Source organism: Aethalodelphis obliquidens, unplaced genomic scaffold (assembly GCF_003676395.1).
Source record: "Aethalodelphis obliquidens isolate GAN/ISIS:26980383/991018 unplaced genomic scaffold, ASM367639v1 scaffold40, whole genome shotgun sequence".
Taxonomy (NCBI): domain Eukaryota; kingdom Metazoa; phylum Chordata; class Mammalia; order Artiodactyla; family Delphinidae; genus Aethalodelphis; species Aethalodelphis obliquidens.
Window position 1 is genome coordinate 10,117,295 of NW_020837984.1, and position 24,222 is coordinate 10,141,516.

At 44.0% G+C, this 24,222-nt stretch overlaps 1 protein-coding gene across 5 annotated transcripts in view; it reads left to right on the top strand.

Annotated features, from left to right (window-relative positions):
• The window catches only part of SLC1A4 (solute carrier family 1 member 4), a 99,294-nt gene that overhangs the window by 52,775 nt on the left and 22,297 nt on the right, over positions 1-24,222 (top strand). For 2 of the 5 annotated variants that reach the window (XM_027131841.1, XM_027131842.1), the window contains 2 exons: positions 17,869-17,974; positions 20,849-22,330. The exons of 1 other annotated variant lie outside the window; for it this stretch is intronic. In XM_027131841.1, coding sequence (XP_026987642.1) covers positions 21,804-22,330 — 527 coding nt within the window. In that variant the 5' untranslated portion in view covers positions 17,869-17,974; positions 20,849-21,803. Of the gene's footprint in view, positions 1-17,704; positions 17,975-20,848; positions 22,331-24,222 lie in introns of those variants that run through there. 2 more of the 5 variants (XM_027131843.1, XM_027131844.1) reach the window with 2 other exon arrangements.

Here is a 24,222-nt window from a genome sequence, read left to right on the forward strand (position 1 = left end):
TCCCCCTAAAATGTCTTGCCTATTTCCTTGCCATCTTAAACACGCCACAAGAAAAACTTATTCAGTTTCTTGTTGATGGGGATGCATCATCACCTTGAACATCCATGCCATCAATACAGGAGGTGAGATTATTAAACTATCTCCCATACATGAAATGGTCCCAGAGCAGTGTTGGTTCAGACATCCTTTTCCTTTGTTTATGCTTCTGATCATTTTACTGTGTCCTCCTTTGTTGCCACCCACCAGTTATCATTTTCTAACTTAACCAATACCCTGGCATTCATTCTATCCTATTCCCATATTTCAATGAAATGGCGACATCTTGGGTTTTTGTTTGTTTGTTTGTTTTTTGCGGTTGTGGCCTCTCCCGTTGCGGAGCACAGGCTCCGGACGCGCAGGCTCAGTGGCCATGGCTCAGGGGCCCAGCCGCTCCGCGGCCTGTGGGATCTTCCTGGACCGGGGCACGAACCCGTGTCCCCTGCATCGGCAGGCGGACTCTCAACCACTGCGCCACCAGGGAAGCCCGGAGTTTTAAAAGACACGAAAATATTTAAAACACAAATATCTGAAAGACACAAAATATACAAAAATTTTAAAACAAATATACAAAAGACATGAAATACGTGCAAACTACTTTAAAAGTTTTATAAGAACAGGTAAAGTAAAAAGGTGTTTTGCTTTAATTTTTTTTCTGAAGGAAATTCATCTGTGAGACCCTTTACCCCGTCTTCTTTCAAACCAGCTTTCGTTGTAGCAAATACACGCCTGCTAGTGTTCTGTCAATACACTATCATTTTTAATGGATTCCATGGTCAAAGTTAAGTAAGTTTGGGAAACACTATCCTAAACTGATCGATCTCTAATCTCACCAAAAAAAGGTTTAAAAATCATAGTCCAAGAAGTTGAGGAGTTGATGTGGCCTAGGAAATCCAGGTTAACCTTTGTAAAGAGAGCCTGCTACTTATTACTTTTATTCAGCGTCCTGTTGTATTTTTTTAATTCATAACAAATCAGGTTATGAAAGTAGGTCATATCCATTGAGAGAAATTCCAATTGTATGGAAGTGCACAAAGTCCTTCCCTGGTGGACTGTAGACTCTGTGGGGCGAGTCATGCCCATTTCATCTACCCCAGTCTCTCCAGGCCCTAACCCTGCACACAGTAGGGGTTCAGCACCCCTTTCCATGGTTAACAGGCTAAGGTGTTGCCCTGCAGACCTTTCCTACACAAAGTTTTAAAAATAAACCTTTACTTTTAGAATAGTCTCAGATTTACAGAAAAATCGTGACGATAATACAGAGAGTTTCTATATACACACACCCACTTTCCCCTGTTTTTAACATCTTACTCTAGTATGGTACATTTGTCACAATTAATAAACCAATATTGACACTTTATTCAGATTTCCTTAGTTTTTACCTAACGTCCTTTTCTGGTCAGGATCCCATCCAGGACACCACACAACATTTAGTCATCCTGTCTCTTTAGGTCCCTCTCGGCAGTGACAGTTTCTCAGGCTTTGCTAGTTTTTGATGATCTTGGCAGTGTTGAGGAGTGCTGATCAGGTGTTTTGTAGAATACCCCTCTATTGGAATTTGTCTGACGTTCTTTTCATGACTAGACAGGTTTGTGAGTTTTTGAGAGGAGAACCATAGAAGTAAAGTGTCATCCTCATCACATCCCATTAAGGGTATGTATCATCCCTATGACTTATTGCTGTTGATATTAACCTTGGCTGCTTTGCAGATTTAACCATGCCCCACATACAGCCAAATGGAATCCCTCTGCCTTTCACATCAAGATGGGGATCTGATTCCAGTTCGTAACAGTGTCCCCAGTTAGCTTGGACTTGGGCAGCCTAAACACTGAAATGATTCAAAAGAGAAACATGTGACCTTCACACTGGCCCTGAGTATGGGAGGAGGGTGCAGGGTGGAGAGGATTCAGGATGACCTGCCCGCTTCAACAACATGCCAAACCCACCAGGGAGGCTTGCCAAGGGCCAAGGTCAGCTGCCAAGTAGCGCCAAGTGCCCAGTCCTTTTCCTATCCACCAATGTTGACCTTTCACGGTGCAGCTTCTGCAAGTGCCTTCTGTGGGTGGTGACTCACCCCCCAGCACTCTCAGAGGCAGTAAGGGCCCAGAAAAGCTGGGCCAGAATGCGAAGGGAAGAGGAAAGAACAAAAGGAATTAGATCTGACAAGTTCACCAGAAAATGTCTAACCTGCCCCTCTGTTACACTGGGTAGTTTTGCTGGACTCTTCCTTACATTATTCAAGCATAACATGAACAAGAATTCAAACTCTTTTTTTCCCACTTTATAAGTTCTTGTTTAAAAAATTTTATTGAAGTATAGTTGATTTACAATGTGTTAGTTTCTTCTCTACTGCAGAGTGATTCAGTTATATGTAAACTCTTTTTCATATTTTTTTCCATTATGGTTTATCATGGAATATTGTATATAGTTCCCTGTGCTATACAGTAGGACCTTGTTGTTTATCTATCCTATATATAATAGTGTGCATCTGCTAATACCAAACTCCCATTTCTTCCCTCCCTACCCCCCTTGGCAACCACAAGTCTGTTCTCTATGTCTGTGAGTTGGTTTCTGCCTTGAAGATACGTTCATTTGTGTTGTCTTTTAGATTCCACACATAAGTGATATCAATATGGTATTTTGTCTTTCTCTGTCTTACTTCACTTAGTATGATAATCTCTAGGTCCATCCACGTTGCTGCAAATGGCATTGTTTCATTCTTTTTTATGGCTGAGTAATATTCCATTGTATATAGATACCACATCTTCTTTATCCATTCATCTGTCAATGAACATTTAGGTTGTTTTCATGTCTTGGCTATTGTAAATAGTGCTGCTATGAACATAGGGGTGTGTGTATCTTTTTGAATTAGAGTCTGGATATGTGCCCAGGAGTGGGATTGCTGGATCATATGGCGACTCTATTTTTAGTTTTTTGAGGAACTGTCATACTGTTTTCCATAGTGGCTGCACCAATTTACATTCTCACCAACAGTGTAGGAGGGTGCCTCTTCTCTACACCCTCTCCAGCATTTGTTATTTGTAGACTTTTTAATGATGGCTATTCTGACTGGTGTGAGGTGGTACCTTATTGTAGTTTTGATTTGCATGTCTCTAATAATTAGTGATGTTGAGCAACTTTTTATGTGCCTATTGGCCATCTGTGTGTCTTCTTTGGAGAAATGTCTATTTAGGTCTTCTGCCCATTTTTTGATTGGGTTGTTTGGGGTTTTTTTTGTTACTGAGTTGTATGAGCTGTTTGTATATTTTGGAAATTAAGCCCTTGTCTGCCGCATCTTTTGCAAATATTTTCCCCCAGTCCATAGGTTGTCTTTTTGTTTTGTTTATGGTTTCCTTTGCTGTGCAAAAGCTTGTAAGTTTGATTAGGTCCCATTCATTTATTTTTGCTTTATTTCTATTGCCTTGGAAAACTGACCTAAGAAAACATTGGTACTATTTATGTCAGAGAATGTTTTGCCTATGTTCTCTTCTGGGAGTTTTATGGTGTCATGTCTTATATTTAAGTCTTTAAGCCATTTTGAGTTTACTTTTGTGTGTGGTGAGAGGGTGTGTTCTAACTTCATTGATTTGCATGTGGCTGTCCAACTTTCCAAACACTACTTGCTGAAGAGACTATCTTTTCCCCGTCATATATTCTTGTCTCCTTTGTTGAAGATTAATTGACCATAATCGTGTGGGTTTACTTCTGGGCTCTCTATTCTGTTCCATTGATCCATATGTCTGTGTTTGTGCCAATACCATGCTGTTTTGAATACTGTAGCTTTGTAGTTTTGTCTGAAGTCTGGGATGGTTATGCCTCTTGCTTTGTTCTTTTTCCTCAGGATTGCTTTGGCAATTCTGGGTCTTTTACGGTTCCATATATATTTTAGGATTATTTGTTTTAGTTCTGTGAAAAATGTCATGGGTAATTTGATAGGGATCACCATAAATCTGTCTCTTGCTTTGGGTAGCATGGCCATTTTAACAATATTAATTCTTCCAATCCAAGAGCATGGGATATCTTTCCATTTCTTCAATTTCCTTTATTAATGTTTTGTAGTTCTCAGGATATAATTCTTTCACCTCCTTGGTGAGGTTTATTCTAACTTTTTATTTTATTTTATTTTAAAAGGGATTGTTTGTTTACATTCCCTTTCTGATATTCCATTGTTAGTGTAAAGAAATGCAACCGATTTCTGTATGTTAATCTTGTATCCTGCTACCTTGCTGAATACCTTTATCAATTCTGGTAGTTTTTGTGTGGAGTCTTTAGGGTTTTCGATATATAGTATCATCAAATTGTTTTTCATTGGTACAGATAGGATTTGGAGCATTGTTTGTCTTCCCCCTCTTTATTCTGACACATTAACTAGTTCAAGTAACTGAACTAGATCACACAAAATATAATAAAAGTATGTTATATAACTATTATTTTACAAAATAATAATAAAAGTATGTTATATAACTATTATTTTAGTTAATGTTTATTAAGCATTTTACAATGCATCAGGAATTGTGCTAATTATTTTATGTACATACCTCATTTAATTCTCAGCAACCTGGTGAGTTTGTTAGCCCTATTTTCTAGAGGATAAAATGAGACACAGAAAAGTTAAGTAACTTGCCCAAGATCACACAGCTAATAAGTGACCAGGAAGGTTATAAATACAGCCTGACTTCTCACTCCATACTGCTACACAGTTGAACAAATCACTACACGATATTACTATACTGTTCAAAAACAGCTACACCACTGCTATACTGTTCAACTAACCACCCACTATACTGCTACCCTGCTCAGCAAGCCCCTATACTATACAGTAGTGTCTACAATGCTTCCAGCAACTTGCGAAGTGCCAAGAGTAGGAAGATGAATAAAACAGGGTCCTGGCCAAAAGGATCTCACTGTTGGTCCACTTATCCCCAGAAGTGCAGGGGATCCAGAAGTTCCCACATGCCCACGAGCCAACTCTGTAGTACTAGAAGAGTTGGCTATCTAGAGGAGACTTCAAATCAGGATACAGAATTTCAGCATGTGATGATTTGGGGACCAAAGGAAATGGCATGGAACATGACCACGATCCCAAATAACTAACAGTATTCAAAATGTCGAAAATTAGTTCAGTGCCAGCCCATCAGAAAATACATACACCCATCATGATGGAGGACAGGCCAGACAGAACACTGTCAGTTGTGGAGGGGCTGGGATGGGCTGGACATTAGCCTTGAGACAACCCCCAGAGACGGAGAAGCAGGGGCCCTTTGGGTGCTCTCAGTCACCTAGGAGCCCCTCAGTGCCATCATGAGGAACGCTAGAAGGAGGAGGAGGGTTGATTAGGTTTTCAGCATCCCCAGAGTATTATTGTGTGTGGAAAAGAACACCAGCTGTTACTCATGTTTTCATTAATATTGTTTTAGCTTATAAACCTGTGAGCCTGTATTTTTCCTAAAGCCTCTAAGCTCAACATACAGATTTTATTTATTTACAAATCTAGCAATTTTTGTGTTGAAATAAAAATACTCTCTTTAAAATTTTTTATTATTTACAATGTTGCATTAGTGTACAGCAAGATGATTCAGTTATATATATGTATGTATGTATACATACACATATGTATATATATATATATTCTTTTTCATTATAGTTTATTACAAGATATTGAATATAGTTCCCTGTGCTATACAATCTTCATTATTTATCTATTTTATATATAGTACTTTGTATCTGCTAATCCCAAACTCCTAATTTATCCCTCCCCTCCTTTCCCCTTTGGTAACCGTAAATTGGCTTTCTGTCTGTGAGTCTGCTTCTGTTTTGTAAATAAATTCATTTGTGTCGTATCTTAGATTCCATATATAAGTGGTATCATGTGCTATTTGCCTTTCCCTGACTCATTAATACTTCACTTAATATGATAATCTCTAGGTCCACCTATGTTGTCGAATATGGCATTATTTCATCCTTTTTTTATGGCTAATCATCACATATATATACCCCACATCTTCTTTATCCATTCATCTGATGATGGACATTTAGGTTGCTTCCATGTTTTGGCTATTGTAAACAGTGCTGCTATGAATATTGGGGTGCATGTATCTTTTCAAATTAGAGTTTTCTCTGGATATGCCCAGGAACACTTACTTTCTCTTTCTGTTTGATTTAATCTCAGTAAGCTTATACGTTTGACATTACTTTCTCCCTAAACATTTACAAACTTGACTAATTAAATTCATTTACAGATTTCAAACCACAGTCACCAACATGACATATCTGATTCTCTCAACAACTTCAAACATCAAGCGGCAGACTTATACATTTTAAAAGTAAAATCTTCATAATGACTCAAGTTACTCTTGTAAATCAAAATAGATTTACAAATTTAATAAATAAATCAGATTAACTTAATCACTTAGAGCATCGTAAAGAACAAGCAGCACAAGATCTTTAAAACTTGCTGCTGTACTTAAGCACAGTTGGACACTAAGGTATCAATGCTGTTGATTCATTACTTCACCCTGGAGTTACAGATTACTCACATAACGAAGGCGAAAACAATTGCCATCTTAGACTTGTTATAGCAACTGAGGTCATGGACTCTGGATGTTGGAGGTCCCCAGGGCTCAGCGCTGGGACTTCTCATTTTCTCTCTCTGCACTCACTTACTTGTCATCTCATCCAGTCCTGTGGCTTTGACTGCCATCTACATGCTGATGACTCCCTATTGTACTTCTCGAGCTCTGGTAGGCATTAATGTTGCTCACTCATTATTTCTGGTTCTTCTCTTTCTAGAAACACAGGAAAATTGTACTTCCTTACCCTCAACTTGAGGTTAACTGTGGCTATGGGACTTGCCTTGGCCAAGGAAATGTGAGTGGAGTTATGGGCCACTTCAAGGCAGAAGCATTTCATTGCTGCTGTGAGACTCTGCAGCTCTTTTCTTCCTCTTGCCACAGCAAGAGGAAGTAGAGCCTCTATCAGTCTGACTTTCAGAGTGAAAATGACGTGGGGCAGAGCCCTACACATAAGACATCAACTTTTGTTGAGTTGATCCAGTGAGATTTTGGAGTTTTGTTACTGCAGCCTAGCCTTGCCCATCCTAATATTTATCAGCCCACACCTGTCTCCTGAATGCCAGACACAGATTCCAGATACTGACTCAACAGCTCCACTGGGATGTCAAGACAGATATTTCAAACCTAATAAGCCCACAACTGAATTTCTTAACTTCCCCCCTAAAAACCGTGCTGCACTCAGCGTTCCCCACCTCAGGGGGAGGTCAGTTCTGTCCTTCTAGTTGCTTAGGCCAGAAACCTCAGAGCTATCCTTGTCTCTTCTCTTTCTCTCACATCCTATGTCCAATTCATTAGCAAACACCTTCGGCCCTACCTTCAAAGTATATTCAGAACTGAACCATTTCTCATCACCTCCTGTGCCACCACCCTGACCTAAGTCACCATCACCTCTCAACTTGGATAATTACAACAGCCTCCCAACAGGTCTCGCCTCTTCTATTCTAGCGCGTCCTTACAGTCTTTTCTTTTCTTTTTTTTAATATTTATTTATTTATTTGGCTGCATTGGGTCTTTTGTTGCAGCACGCAGGATCTTCGTTGCGGCATGTGGGATTATGCGTTGCGGCACGCAGGCTTTTCGTTGCGGTGCACGGCCTTCTCTCTAGTTGTGGCGTGCGGGTTTTCTCTTCTCTAGTTGTGGCGTGGGTTCCGGGGTGCGTGGGCTCTGTAGTTTGCGGCACACGACTCTCTAGTTGAGGAGCGTGAGCTCAGTAGTTATGACGCGTGGGCTTTGTTGCCCCGTGGCATGTGGGATCTTAGTTCCCCGACCAGGTATCGCACCCGCGTCCCTTGCATTGGAAGGCAGATTCTTTACCACTGGACCACCAGGGAAGTCCACCTTACAGTCTTATTCTTAACGCAGCAGATCATTTTAAACGATTCAAATCATGCCCCAAACCCTGCAGCAGCGCTCCATTTCACTCAAGATAAAAGCCGGGGTCTTTATAATGACCTGCCAGGCCCTACTCAGTGTAATTCTTTCCACACCTCTCTGAACACAGCTTCCATCAGTCTCCCCTTTATTCATTTCACTCCAGCCACACTGGCCTCCTTGCTGTTCCTTGAACACACTAGGTAAATTTCCAAGTTAGGGCTTCTGCTCTAGCTATTCTCCTGGCCTAGAATATTCTTTCCCCATCTCATCTCCTCCAAGTTTTTATCATATCTCACTTTCACAGTGAGGCCTACCTGTTTCATCCTGCAAACTGCCCACCTCAGGGTCTCCTCATTCTTTTTACCCTGTTCTTTTTCTTTTATCTGTAGCATTTCCCACCCTCTAACCTATTATGTAGTCTATTTTTTTATTAGGCTTATTGCATACGGATCTCGCTCACCTAAAACGTAAAACTTCCTGAGGACAGATATTTTTGTGTTGTTTTCACTGTTGTACCCCAGGTTCCTGGCATGGTGCACATAACAGGCACCCAATAAATGTTTATTAAAATAATCGGTCAAATACTAAATATATGAATTACTGTTTGGGACTGGAACACAGGATCAGAGTTCTTTTTCCAGGATAATCTTGTCCAAGCATTTTTTGGCTGAGCTAAATTGTTAACTTCCTGGATTTTACTGGTACTACTTAGGTGCTAACTAAATCTGACTGTGGCGTGTGTATGTTTGCATTAGCATAAAGAGCTTTTTCTGCAAACACTACCTGAAACTCCTAACTGCCTTTCTTTGAATGTACTATACTTTAGTTGCTCCTTTTAAGTGTCATTATATACTCATGTTTTGCATAGAATTTTGTTTTTCCTTTTCAATGTTCAGGTTGTCACAATCTGACCGATGGGAGTCCCAGAGATCTTTGCAAGCATTTGTGCTTTTTCAAAACAGTAGGATTTTCTAACCCACTTCTGCTTTCTCTGCCCCAAACATAGAATAATAGACTCAGCTGCTCTCCAAGGAGCCCTGGTTCCTTTTTGCAGAAAGTCATACTAGAGACCATAATCTGGGTGCTTTAGGGATGGATACCAGATCGCTCCCTAGGAACACAGGTGGAGACAGCATCACTACTAGACCACTTTATTGACAGGTAGATTTGGTGTATCTTTAAAAGATTTCATTAGTCAGCATCCAGTCAGGAAAACAGAAATCACACTAGGAATTTCCAGTAGGAGAGACATAAGATAGACGATTAATTACAAAAGTGTTAGGTAGCTGGGGGGAAAAAGCAAACAAGGCATGCTGAGGTAAACCAGAGATTAATAACTGAGGGCACAACTGCCACTGGGCTGGGGATCAGAAGGGAAGGGGTGGTGTTACCAGAAACCAGAATTGCAGAGGAGGGCTGGGCAGGCCTGACACCCAGGCCTCTGCCCACAGGTGTGCGCTGGGTCCTGGATGAAGAGGCAGGTGGGTGGGACTCCGAGTGATGAGGAAGACGTGGCCCCGCTGACGGGGGCACCTCCAAGGGGCTGCGCGAGACTGGGGCTGGGACGGCGGAAGGAAGCTAGAAGCGGAGCTGGAGCTGTCCAGGACCGCTAGCCGTCTCCCGACAGGAGGCAGGAACAAGAAAACAGCCTTCTTTTCCTTTCTGCCACCCTCCCAGTCCCCACTAGAACCACAGGAAGCCGGCTGGCCAGGGAAACTGGGAAGGGTGGCTCAGCCCGAACATCACAGAGAGGACGGTGGCCTGGACTGGGGCACAATAGTGGATAACCAGCACAAAGGTCATGAGGTCACCCGGACCTTCCAATTAAACTCCAACTTCTTTTTTTTTTAAATTGAATTATAGTTGATTTACAATGTTGTGTTAGTTTCTGGCGTATAGCAAAGTGATTCAGATATATTCTTTTTCATATTCTTTTACATTATGCTTTATTACAAGATATTGAATATAGTTCCTTGTGCTATAATCTATTTTATATATAGTAATGTGTATCTGTTAATCCCAAGCTCCTAATTTATCCCTCCCACTCACCCCTTTCCCCTTTGGTAACCATAAGTTTGTTTTCTCTATCTGTGTAAACTCCAACTTCTTTAAGTCCTCTTTTCTAAAAAAAGAGTCTTGTTTTAGTATAAAATATTTCCTGAGTTACTAGTTTCTTCAAATTTCATATCATTTCTTATCAATTTTAATATATCAAATATATACATACACACTGTCATATAAACCTATGTACTTAAATATCAATATAATATTAATGGACACTATTACTTACTAGTATCCATTTATATTTTACTCAGAGTCTGACCTAGGCTGGAATTACATTCCCTTCCTCTCTCTCTCTCTCTCTCTCTTTTATTATGATAAAATTTACCATGTTGGGACTTCCCTGGTGGTCCAGTGGGTAAGACTCCGTGCTCCCAATGCAGGGGCCCCAGGTTCTATCCCTGGTGGGAGAACTAGATCCCGCATGCATGACGCAACTAAGAGTCCACATGCCGCAACTAATACCCGGCGCAGCCAAAATAAATAAATTAATTAATTAATTTAAAAAATAAATAAAATTTACCGTCTTAACCATTTTTAAGTGTACACTTCAGTAGTGTTAGGTATATTCGCACTGTTGTGCAACCAATCTCCAGAACTCTTTTCAGCTTGCAAAACTGAAACTCTGTACTCTCTAAACAATAATTCACAATCCCCCCTCCTCCCAGCCCCTGGAAACCACCCTTCTACTTTCTGTCTTTCCAAATTTGCCTACCGTAGGTGCCTCATAGAAGTGGAATCATACAATATTTGTCCTTTTGTGAATGGCTTGTTTCACTTAGCATAATGTCTTCAGCGTTCATCCATGTCATAGCACAGGTCAGAATTTCCTTCGTTTTTAAGGCTTTCTAATATTCTGTTATATATATATATATATATATATATATATATATATATATATATATGTATACACACCCACAGCATTTTGTTTATCCATTCATTTGTCAATGGACATCGGTCGCTTCCTCCTTTTTGGCTATTGTGAGTAATACTGCTATGAACATGGGTGTACGTTTCCCTCCTCTTTCGTAATCTTTTTATAGACCCTCATTCTATAGGAGTGGCTCTTAACATGTCAGACCTAGCACTTTCTCTCATTCTAAAATGAAGTTCATAAGTAATATAGCCTGTCTACCAGATAATTTCAGGAAAATCAATATAATAAAGTATCTATTTCATTGTGAGTAAATACCTGAGAACAATCACACAGAGCACATAACAAAATAGTCATATGTTTGCACGTTGCTCGCGGTGGACACAGCCACGAACATTCAATGTCTCAGGAGCATGGCATTGGAGATTTGAATACCACAAGTAGTGTTGCTTGGTGGCATGATTTCGTAATATGGGTAACCAAGACAGTAAAGTTTGAAACAAAGCAACTTTTTTCAATGTCATGGCAATTGTAATCTTAGAAAGGCAGTGCATATTTATGTTGGACAAAGAATACTTGATGTTTCTGTGTAAAACAGAATTAGGTTCTTGGCTCAGATCTTTTTTAAAAAATATTTGTCCTTTTATTCATTTTTTGGGGGGGTGTTAATTTATTTTATTTATTTTTGGCCGCATTGGGTCTTTGTTGCTGCACATGGGCTTTTCTCTAGTTGCAGCGAGCGGGGGTTTTTCTTCGTTGCGGCACATGGGCTTCTCATTGCGGTGACCTCTCCCGTTGCAGAGTATGGGCTCCAGGCGCGCGGGGCCCAGCAGTTGTGGCTCGTGGGCTCTAGAGCGCAGGCTCAGCTGTTGTGGCACACGGGCCCAGTTGCTCCGCGGCATGTAGGATCTTCCCGGATCAGGGCTTGAACCCGTGTCCCCTGCATCGGCAGGCGGATTCTCAACCACTGCGCCACCAGGGAAGCCCCGGCTCAGATCATTTTAAACAGATTATTCCCCATATAGAGCATTGAAATTGGTGAAGAACACACGGGATGATTTGTCATGCAGGATGGTCCAGTGATTTGCAAGACATCTAGCATCTTTAGCCCATGCCACTAAATGCCAGTAGTACCTGCTCAGTCATGAGGACAGTCAAGGAATGCCCCTAGACATTTCCTAAATGTCCTCTAGGAGGCAGCACCACACACATTAAGAACTGCTGCTCTAACTTAGGTGTCCATCGACAGATGAATGGATAATGAAGATGTGGCATATGTATACAATGGAATATTACTCAGCCATAAAAAGAAACGAAATTGAGTTATTTGTAGTGAGGTGGATGGACCTAGAGACTGTCATACAGAGTGAAGTCAGAAAGAGTAAAACAAATACCGTATGCTAACACATATATATGGAATCTAAAAAAAAAAAAAAAAAGGTTCTGAAGAACCTAGGGGCAGGACAGGAAAAAAGATGCAGACATAGAGAATGGACTTGAGGACACGGGGAGGGGGAAGGATAAGCTGGGACGAAGTGAGAGAGTGGCATGGACATATATACACTACCAAACATAAAATAGATAGCTAGTAGGAAGCAGCCGCATAGCACAGGGAGATCAGCTCCGTGCTTTATGACCACCTAGAGGGGTGGGATTGGGAGGCTGGGAGGGAGACGCAAGAGGGAGGAGATATCGAGATATATGTATATGTATAGTTGATTCACTTTGTTATAAAGCAGAAACTAACACACCATTGTAAAGCAATTGTACTCCAATAAAGATATTAAAAAAAAAAAAGAACTGCTGCTCTATAAGTAACTAGAGTCTCTGTGTCTCTATTAAAGTCTTAACCAATAAAGCTGTGTAACCGTGGCAAGCGTAAGGAAAATAACCTTGCAGACTTATTGGGCTATTTGGCCAATTAGTGTGCTCTGAAATCCACTGCCAAGTTTATGCCAAGGCCATGTGTCCCACAGGTTTCTCCAGCCAATGGCTGGGCACAGTGGGATACTAAGGCCAACCTGTTCCTGGAAGGCTTGAGACTCCTCTGACAGCTGACTTTGCCTTGAGGTTCCCTGGTAGCCTTGCTGACCTTTCTTGGCTGCACGACAGGCTAGGATGTTTCCACCCAACCTTCCTTCCCTCTTTCCTTCACTTGGGGTCAGACTTGCATTGCCCTCTGACAGCTCTGCTAGTTCCGCTCCCTCTCTACTTTCTCTCAGAAGTGTCTCCACAATAAAATCCTTGTACATTTTATCCTAGCTTGGCATATGCTTCTTAGAGGACTTGGAGTAACATAGTAACAAAGAACCACAAAACCCCCATGGCACACAACAGTAGGAGTTTATTGTTTGTGCTTCTGGGGGCAGGGTTCGGGGCTGCTAACCAGACGGCTCTGCTGACCTTGGCTGGGCTTGCTCCCATATCCGGGGTTGACGGGCTGGTAGTTGATCTAGGATGACCTGCCCTATGATGACTTGGGACTCAGCTGGACTCCACACATCTCTCATCCTCCAGCAGGCTAGCCCAGGTGTGTTCTGATGGCAAGGGCACAGGCACAAGAGAAAAGCCCAGTGTATAAACCTATTTCAAATCTGTGCTTGCCTAGGGTCAGCTATACCCACTGGTTAAAGAAAATCATGTAGTTGAGCCCAGATGGAGTTGTACGACCCTGAAAAGTAACGTGACAAAGGGTCGGGATACAAGGAGAGGTGAAGAATGGGACTATTTTTGTAATCTACCACAGTGTCCATGCATTTTTCTTATTAATGAAGTACACTTTTCAGTTTTTTTTTTAAATTGTAACCCCTCTTAAAATAATCACATCATGGTAGAGTCACTTACAGGTAGAAAGGAAGCCTGAAATTTCTGAGTATTTACCAAAAGACTCTGAGTTATCCACACAAGGCTATTTAAACTGGTTAAGATTTCCATTACATTCATTGTCAAGTTAAAGCCATTTTCTCCTCCCTGCAATGACCCAATGCTGTGACTGGCCATGACAAAGATTAGATCAGTTATAGATAGCAAATAACCTACATTTTCTTTGTACTTCAGAGTGATTTATTGAATTTTCAAACACCTTCCACACAAAAGTAGAGAAGTTCAGACATTATTTTTAAAATAAATTTGAGTAATTCAAAATTATCCCTAGGATAATATCACTTACTTGCATTCTTTCTTAAGTAGGAAAATCTGTTGTGTTACAAGTTGGTAGCCAGGAACTACATCAAAGTCGAGGTGCACCTGTGGCTGTGGGCATTGTGTATAAACATCACTTGTCATGTATGTGGCCGCAGAGAATGAGTGGAGAACCACAGTGCTAGCCCACAGTGACCTCTCTGCTCCAAGCCCCTGTAACCCATGCCTTCCTACTAAGGTTGCTCAATCTGTTGTGCAACAAAGTGAAGGATGGAGGCTTTCCTTTCCGTTGTTTATTCTCTCTTGCAAAAAAAAAAAAAAATTAACGTTTCGTAAATTTGAAAAAAATTTGAGCCTACAGAAAAGTTTCAGGAACAAAACAGAGAGCACCCATATGCTCCTCACCTAGTTTTACCAGCTGTTAACCTCTTGCCTCCCACACTATCGATACATTCTCTCTTTATGTACACGTTTCCCCTCTACCAAGCCATCCAAGAGTGGTGGGCAGGCACCCTGGCACTTCACCCCTAAATAATTCTCCATCCTTTCCCAAGAAGGAGGCCATTGTCCTAGTATTGAGAACACTGTTGTCACACCTGACAAACTCAACATTAAGTTCAACATACAGTTTACATGAAATTTGCCTAACTGTCTGAAAATTATCTTTTAATCCAGATCCCATTGCATTTAGTTGTTATATCTCATTAATCTATTAACAGGAAGAATAAAAAATAGATGCCTGGGTCTTACCCTAGAGCTACAAAAAACAGAATTTCCAGGGTTGGAGCCCAGGAATCTATCCTTTTAAAACTGTTTCTGATGACTCTGATGAGAGTCACGTTTGGGGATCACTGAGTTCTACCTGGAAGGTTAATTATCTTTTCACGTGTCTATGGCTGTTTTCCCAAACAGATTTCAGGGAATTCTTGTGCCAGGAGTAATAAATTGCTGGGAGAACTATAACTCATTCTAATTGTACCCTAACCATTGCCCCTCCCCTCTAATCCCACCTGCTTCTTACCCCTTAACATTATACTCAGAAGAACTTGAGTGGCAGGTTTTGAAGGCCCAGTCCTAGACTTTATCTTGGACTTCTCTTTATTCCAAATTCTGTTAATTCAATGACCTTGTAAATACTTTTGAATTGAATAATCTGGGGTGGGGGTAGGGGGATGTGGGAGGGAAGGATTGGCTTGTTGAAATGCAGATTTCTAGGCCCTCCTCTGGGCTCAGGAATGTGCATTTTAGTCAGCTCCCTAAGTAGTCCATACTCCCTTTTTTTGTATTTCATTCTAAGGGCCTTTCAGGGTGATTTACTCTTAGTAAGCAACTCAGTAAGCCTCTGGTTGTGTCATTGAAATAAACCTCTATGCTTAGAACCCTTGCCCACAAAACAGACAGCAAAAGAACTTTTCTTCCCGTCTTTTAACTCATCTCTTTCAATGCTCCTATTTGACCAATTCTCTCAGTAGAAAATGTCCTTCACAGAGCCTTAGCTTTTCTCTAAAACCATAGAAACAGGCATCTTATTTCTGCCTCACCCTGCCTTTTACTCCCACTCTGACCAAATTCCCTTTTAGTGTTGACTCAAATTGTTTATCTGAGTCTGTGCCTGACCTTTCGGTTCTAGTGACATCTTTATGGCCCCTTTTTTCTTTTTTCTTTTTGGTGGGTAGAGATGATGTGGAGGGGAGCCCAGAGGATTACAGATTGTAAAGTCACCCACACTTTGATTCCAGTATGCCACTTTGAACTAAGTTGTCCATCATGGGAGAAAAAGAACCTGTTTATTATTTTGGAATTTCACCTTGCTTGCTCTGCTAGGTAATCTATGTGAAAAGCAAATATTCTTTTTTTGAAAATCACATTGCATTTTCTGCAAAGCTGTGTTTTGCTAACATGGAAAGAGTTAAGCTGAAGTTTAACCTTTTTAATATAGTTGTTAGTTAAAATATCTGGTGTCTCTTAGTGAAGGTAAAGAAGCACTCTAGAATCCAAATTTGCCTGTGATGAAGGATGCAATTTTCCTTTTTTAGCTCATTCATTGGCAGAAAATAATTCCTGCCAGATGCTTGATGCCACTAGCAATTCTAGTGAAATAATGTGGAAAATACGAAACTGTCATCAGATATAAAGTTAGAACAGAGATAATCTCTTTACCAGAAGAAGCCAGCATGTGTGTATGATGCCGAATCCAGCCTCTGTACCCCGACACTGAGTTAAATCTTGGAGACAGAGTTTTGGGTGAAGTAGAAAAGAATAGGTTTATTACTTTGCCAGGCAAAGGGGGCCGCAGCAGGCTAACGCCCTCAAAACTCTGAGTCCTGACCTGGAGGGGGTAGTGAGGAGTTTTATAGTAATGGCTCAAAGAGGGCGTGATCAGCTCGTGGACATTCTGATTGGTTGGTGGTGAGGTAAGTGGGAGTCAGCCAACATCAACCTTCTGGTTCCAACTGGTCTGGAGTCTACCTGCTTGTGGGCAGCATACTGTTAACTTTTCCCGCCTGGTGGAGGTTTCAGTATCTGTAAAGCAGCTCAAAGATATTGTTATGTGTATCCCTTGAGGGGGAACCGGGACCCTGCCCCAAGGCTACTCTATAGTTTCTTGACTATTCCTGCCTTGTCTCCACATCCCCTCCCTTACCTAATTAGCAACTGTTTAAACCTGCCCGTTGGAACACAGGGAAGGTCATGGAGGCTGAAGGAAGCCTATTTCCTGTTATCAAGAAATGGGGGACACAGAAAGGCTTTTTTGCCCAGGAGCCTCACAGGGTCCTGCTCGGTTTCATGTATAATATCCATCGATACACGAGTATATTGGGAGTGATAAACAGTCACTTTGACAAAGTAGGAAAAACACCATTCTTATCACCGCGTAAGTAAAAAATCCATATCATTGCTTTAATGAGGGAAACTGATTCTTCTTCACGATGAATGAGATATCCAGCCAGCCCCAGCTGTTCTAACCACACTAGCCTAGGTGTCAGGAGTGTGAATGAGTCATTTTGGACAGTCCAGCCTCATTAGTTGCAATGTGTAAAAGAACCAAGGATCACAGTGAATATGGCCCCAGCTGAGCCATCCCAGGCACCTCCAGGCATTAAGCCACCCCAGCTGGGCTGCAGGCAGCATGCAGCAGAGATGGGAACCTCTGCTGTGTTCTCTCTGAATTTCTGGCCTACAAAATTACGATCACAGGGCTTCCCTGGTGGCACAGTGGTTAGGGATCCACCTGCCAATGCAGGGGACGTGGGTTCAAGCCCTGGTCCAGGAAGATCCCACATGCTACAGAGCAACTAAGCCCATGCGCCACAACTACTGAGCCTGCGCTCTAGAGACCGCAAGCCACAACTACTGAAGCTCGCGCGCCCAGAGCCCGTGCTCCGCAACAAGAGAAGACACTGCAACGAGAAGCCCGCGCACCGCAACAAAGAGTAGGCCCCGCTCACCGCAACTAGAGAAAGCCTGCACGTAGCAACGAAGACCCAATACACCCAAAAAATAATTAATTAATTAATTAATTAAATTTAAAATATATATATGATCATAAGAAACTGGTTGTTATTTTATGCCACGACATTTGGAGTGGTTTGTTATGGTAATAGATAACTGGGATAGATGTCGAAGAGAGGACTTGTATTACTTGGCTATTGCCACAATAATGCATGACTCCAAAACTCAGTGGGTTTCAACAACAGTATTTGTTTTTCTGACTCATGGGGCTGTGCGTTGTCTGGGCTGTGAGGGGGCTGGGCAAGGCAAACCTCTGTGGGCTGGTCTGAGACACACTCCTCTCTGTTCTGGTGCCAGGATGAAGGTGGAGCATCTATCTGGGGCACGCTGGGTGACGGATATTCAGGAATCCAAGTGCAACTCTGCAAAAACATTTTACTCCTCTGCTTATTTTATTGGCCAGGTAGGTCACATGGTCAAGCTCAAAGTCAAAGGGGTAAGTACACGCCCATCCAAATGGGAGGAAGAAGAAAGGAGATACTCGCTGAACAGTACTCCAACCTATTGAGAGATTCAAGCATCAGATGATGGTGGTGGTGATAGTGAGTGGTGTCAGACTGGCCCAGTTTTAAGGTATTTCTGTAATTTGGTACTTATACATCTAGAACCCAGAGAGAACACTTGTGAGTGTAGTGGGGGAAGGTGTCTAAATATAGGAATCAATAATTATTTATTTTATTTATTATGTTATAAATAATGTTTCTATTAATAATATAAATATTATTTGTCAGTTTATATGATTTATTGATACTAAATCCCTACAAGCAGGAGGCATGTAAAATTATGAAAAGACAAAGAAAATGTAATAGAACAAAAGGAGAGGGATTAAAAAAAAGAAAGAGAAAAAGAAGGCAGAAAATGAAACCCTTTACCAGCTGTTGGGGAGGCCAGGAGCCGACACCTGTTTCTTGGTTTGCCTCATATGTAGGCGGAACTGCTACAGGGCAGCCAGTCCCTGAAAGAAGTCCCAAGAGACCAGTTCCTCCTTAAGGAGAGGTTTTGCTAATTCAATGACAGATGCATCTGGCATGGCATAAGGCACCTCCAAACACTGCTCTCCCACTCAGCACCATACTTATAGCCAATGAAAGCACCAGCAGTGCAGGGAGTTCCCTACTCCCAGTTGAGGGTTAACTATTAACGCAGCTGTGAAGTGTGTGGGACCAGCCCAAAAAGCTATGGGCAGCAGGCAGAGTTAGAGCAAAGAGGCGTTAAGAAAGGCTTTGGGAGAGAAGTAGTATCTGAACTGGAACTGGATGCAGAGGCCAGAAAATGTGGAAGCAGCACAGTCTCATTTTTGTTGCATGTATAGAGGGCACAAGGCTGGAGAGTGAGCTGATCATGGTAAATCTTGAATGCCAGGTTGAAGAGCATATTTTTAGTTCAGTGGGAACCCTGAGAACTTTTGAACAAGAAGTAATCTGGGGCTTCCCTGGTGGCGCAGTGGTTGAGAATCCGCTTGCCAGTGCAGGGGACACAGGTTCGAGCCCTGGTGCTGGAAGATCCCACATGCCGCAGAGCAACTAAGCCCGTGCGCCACAACTACTGAGCCTGCGCTCTAGAGCCCGCGAGGCACAACTACTAAAGGCTGCGAGCCACAACTACTGAAGCCCATGCACCTAGAGCCCGAGCTCCGCAACAAGAGAAGCCACCGCAATGAGAAGCCCGTGCACCGCGACAAACAGTAGCCCCCGCTCACAGCAACTAAAGAAAGCCCGAGCCAATCAACAAAGACCCAACACAGCCAAAAATTAATTAATTAATTAATTAATTTTTTAAAAAAAGAAGTGATCTGAAGCTGTCCTCCAATATCATTCTTTCCTACTTCTGTGGTAACAGAAGCCCCAGTTTTTAACCGGGTTCATGCCTGTGCAAATTAAGATTAGCTTTCCTAACTTCTCTTGCAGCTAGGTGTGGTCATGTGACTGAAATCTGGTGAATGAAATAGAAAGGAAATAGTGTGTGCCACTTTTAAGAAGTGTTCTCAAAGGGAGAAGGCATTGCGCCTTTTTTTTTTTCCTGCTGGATGGAAGCCCAACCTAATCCTAACAAGCATATTATTCATTAGGAAGATAGGCCTGGGGCAAGGCAAAATATAGGATGAGCACTGGAGGTGGGAAGATCTTGACAGTTGAGGTAAGAAGTGTGGAAATAAGAACTGAGCCAGTATGGCAGCTTTGGGAACGGATGGGAGGGGAGTATGGGATAAATATTGCACAAGGAGTGTCTGTGGGACTTGGGAATTGGTCAGGTGAGAGGAGACACCAGGAAGAATCAAAGGTCATTCTGAGGTTTCAAGCAGAGTTGACTGGGAAGTCAATGATGCTGGTAACAAAAATAGGGGAATCAGCAGGATGAGCAGGCATGAGGAAGGCCCCCAGGAGTTCAGTCTTGCACATGTTGAGTTGCGACGCCTGCAGGATACCCAGGTGGAGATGTAAAGCAGGCAGTTGGAAATGGCAAATCCTTTGCATAAAAGTGGTAGTCAAAATGAAGGGAGGGGCTGGTTGGCAAAACACAGAGTGTGTCTGTAGAAATTCCTCTTTCTTCAGTGCACACAGAAATAAACTTTTGCTCTGCAAAACCAGATAAAAATATGTAAGCTCTTCACCTGATTTGTACCCCCTCCCTCAAAAAAAACCCTACAAACTCCAGTCAGCAGCTGGCTGGCTGGCTTCAAGCTATGAAATCCTCACTGTCTCAAAATGTGGACATCTCCTTAAAGTTCTTTACTAAGGCGTATTGATTTGCATAAATATCTGTGCTGGCATGTTTTAAGATGACTCCTTTTCAGCAAGAGATCTATAGTAAATTATCTTCCTCCTTAATTCCGGTTGGCCACACATAAGAAGCTTTCCCTTTCACAAAAGTCTTAAAAGAACAATTCCTTTCAAAAGCAGAATGAAAAAAATATGAAAATCTAATAAATGTGACAGTAAAACGACTCTGCAGAGGTTTCTCTCATATCTGCTGTGACCAGAACAGATGTTAAAATAAATACAATTTGAAATAAAAAGTAAACGAATCTAATGTGAACATTAAGGAACTTTTTTTTTTCTTTTTTTGGCCAAGACACGCGGCTTGTGGGATCTTAGCTCCCCGACCAAACCCAAGCCCTCAGCAGTGAAAGCTCGGAGTCCTAACCACTGGACCATCAGGGAATTTTCTAAGGAACCATCTGTTCAGCCTGGCTAAACTGCTGTCTGCACTATTTTCATACGATGGCTGGGGCCCAGGGGATGGAAAAGGTTAAAACTCAGTGGCTTGTGTGTTTCAGCTGAGGTTACAAAGTAGAAACGCGACTGGAAGTGGTGGTGGTAGAGCTCTGTTTCTTCTCGAAGTTTTGGTCTTCAGCTCACATACCGCTGACAGCTGTCTGGCGACCCAGGGCCTATCCCGGCGGCCCCAAGCCACGCGCCTAGGAGCGCGCCCAGGATCCCCTCACGCGAGGACCCTTCCTAGGAGAGGCGGGCGGGCTCTCCGGCGGAAAACGGGCCGCGCGGGGGCGACAGCACCAACCTTGTTGGCAACCCCTCCCCTCCCCCAACCCCCAGGACAAGGAACGTCACCGCGTTCCACATTCTCCCCGACCCTCTGACCCCGAGGGCCCAGACCCCGGCCGGCCCGAGCGGCCCCGGCAGGTGCCAACGAGCCCTGGCTGTCCCTCAGGCCCCGCCACCCCCGCGGTCGCCGGGAGCGGGCCTCGGTTAGCGGGGCCTCCTAGGCTGCGGGCGCCGGGACTGGCCGGCTACACCCGCACCCCAGCAGCCTCAGTAGGCGTCCGGGGCCGGGCCGCCCCTCCCCCCGCGCCGGTGGCCAGGAGCCGGGCGAGGGGCTCGCGGAGGAGACTCTCGGGCGCTGATTGGCCAGAGCCGAGGGGGCGGGGCGGTGGGTGTGCAGGGGGCCGGCCCAGGTCGCTCAGAGCTCCCCCTCTCCTCCGCAACTGCGAGCTCCCTCATTACATCATCTTCGGACCGGAGACGCCGTGCAGGACTGGGCGCGGCGCGATCCACTCACCCCGGGGCTCCAGCCCGCTCTCCCGCGTCTCTCCTGGCCCTCCCCGCACCTGCTCCAGGGCCAAGACCGGGAGAGCCCCGCGGGCTAGCTCCCAGAACCCGCTAGGCACAGCTAGCGGACCTCGGCAGCTCCGCCTGATCCATTCATTGAGAGCCGCGTATTTTCCCGGAGCCTCAGTCCCCTGCCTCCTCCAGCTCGGAGCCGCGGGTAGCGCCATGGAGAAGAGCAACGAGACCAACGGCTACCTAGACAGCGCCCAGGCGGGGCCTGCAGCGGGGCCTGGCGCGCGGGGGAGCACGGCCGGACGCGCGCGGCGCTGCGCTGGCTTCCTACGGCGCCACGCGCTGGTGCTGCTCACAGTGTCCGGAGTGGTGGCGGGCGCCGGCCTGGGCGCGGCGCTGCGTGGGCTCAAGCTGAACCGCACACAGGTCATCTACCTGGCCTTTCCTGGAGAGATGCTGCTCCGCATGCTGCGCATGATCATCCTGCCGCTGGTGGTCTGCAGCCTGGTATCGGGCGCCGCCTCCCTTGATGCCAGCTCTCTCGGGCGCCTGGGCGGCATCGCCATAGCCTACTTCGGCCTCACCACACTAGGCGCCTCGGCTCTCGCAGTCGCTTTGGCGTTCATCATCAAGCCTGGATCTGGCGCGCAGACCCTTCAGTCCAGCGACCTGGGTCTGGAGGAGACGGGGCCCCCACCGGTCCCCAAAGAGACAGTTGACTCATTCCTCGACCTGGCCAGGTAACGTCCTCCCTTCCCCGCCAGTCAACACCTCGCCGAGTGCTCAGTGGGAGACTCCAGCTCTCTAATGCACTCTAGTTCATACTCGTACACCCTCATATACTCCTAAGAGTTCATTCTTAATTGGCTGCTCGTGGCTCTTAACATTTTTTAAATATCAAAATAACGTCTGGAGGCTTTGCATATTGACCACACCTTTGCAGACCTCAGCGGGGGGCACACCTGACATTCTCAAGGATCGGTACTGCATCTTTTAGGAAGAACCAGTCCTACCATTAGGTGGGAGTGTGTTAGGGAAGAGGCAGCGGTCTCACCTGTACTTTACTCCTTACACTCTCTGGCTGCCCACACTAGGGAAAACGTTCCAACCACGCCCCAATATCCTCACCCAATTTTCTCCACCAACGGTGCCCAAAAGTTTCTGGGAGCATTGGTTAAATTTTGCCTGTTGGACCATTCTCGCCTGTAATCTGTGGCCTCTGTTTCAGCCCTTTGGCTGGTAGGAAGATGGCAATTTTTTGAAGAGTTGTCAGTGGACCCAAGGATAACAAGGCTGGAGGTAGTTGTGCAGGGCTCATTGCCCAGAAACATGCCTCTCCTGGGAACTTGGGACGGATTGCTGTCAATCCCCATAGTCAGGAACATTGTAGAGTATTATGAGTTTTAAGGGGCTTTATTTGTGGGAAGATGTGAATTCTAGAGAGGAGAGAGAAAGAAGCATCTTCACTTAGCTTTGCCTGCTTTTTGTGACTCTTAGAAGTTGCATTTCATCCCTTGAGTTGTAGTGTAGTCTTTGTGGATTGGCCAAAGCCTCAGCCTCTTTTGGTTTCTCCATTAGCCCAGAGTTCACAGATGGGAAAACTGCAGCGTAGAGGCATTTACTGACATGGCCAGGTTCAGCTGAGTGAGGACCTCAGCTGGCTCCCCCTCCAGATTTCCAATAATTCTGGATTCAGAGCCTTGGACATATGTTTTGTCTTGAGTCACCGAAGCAAAGCTCCTCATTGTTGAGGCTGTGAAAAACAGCAAACTCTGGGCAAAGTGACTTGACTCCCTGCTGTTTCTATTTCTCCTTCTGGAAAATGTGATGACTGTCTGCCACTTAAGATTGCGAGTGTTCATTTAATTACAACAGGAATTCCCTGGCAGTCCAGTGGTTAGGGCTGTGCGCTTCCACTGCAGGGGGCACGGGTTCAATTCCTGGTCAGGGAACTAAGATCCCACATGCTGTGTGGTGCAGCTAAATAAATAAATAAATAAAATTACAACAACAACAACAACAAAAAACCCAAAGGAATTTACACTGAAAAAATCAAAAAGCCAAACCTCTCTGATGAGGGGGACCAAAAAGTTCTTACCAAAACTTCTTACCAAAATGGCATGTGGAGGTGGCCTATTAGAACTTTGATGAGCTACAGTGTTTGTCTAGTGTCTTAGCAGCTTGATATTTGGAGTCTTTAAAGATCCTTAAGGTTGGAGGACTAACTTTTAAGTGGGTACTGAAAAAGTCTACTGAGGGTGAGAGTACCTTTGGCTTATTGCCTTCAGCGTATCAGTCAGGGAGGGAGGTGGTGGGGTTAAGGGAGTCTTTTTTGCAGGGATTAGTGGCTCGGAGTGTGGATGCTCTGACCTGCTGGTGGTACCCCATAGAGAGTCTAGTAGCATTCTTTTATCTCCGAGAGAGGCAATGGCCAAGAAACAGGGGGCAGGGGGTGGGGGTGAAGGAGGGGTTACCTTATTCCACCAGCCCCAGAAGGGACTTATTTCCTGATCATGGTTTTCTAGTTTTAGATACAAGCCCCTTCAGCTGCTGCTTCTGAAGTGAATGACCCATCCTTATGGCTTAGCGGTCAGTGTAAGTACAGACTTTCGGTGACTCGGGCCACCGAGAA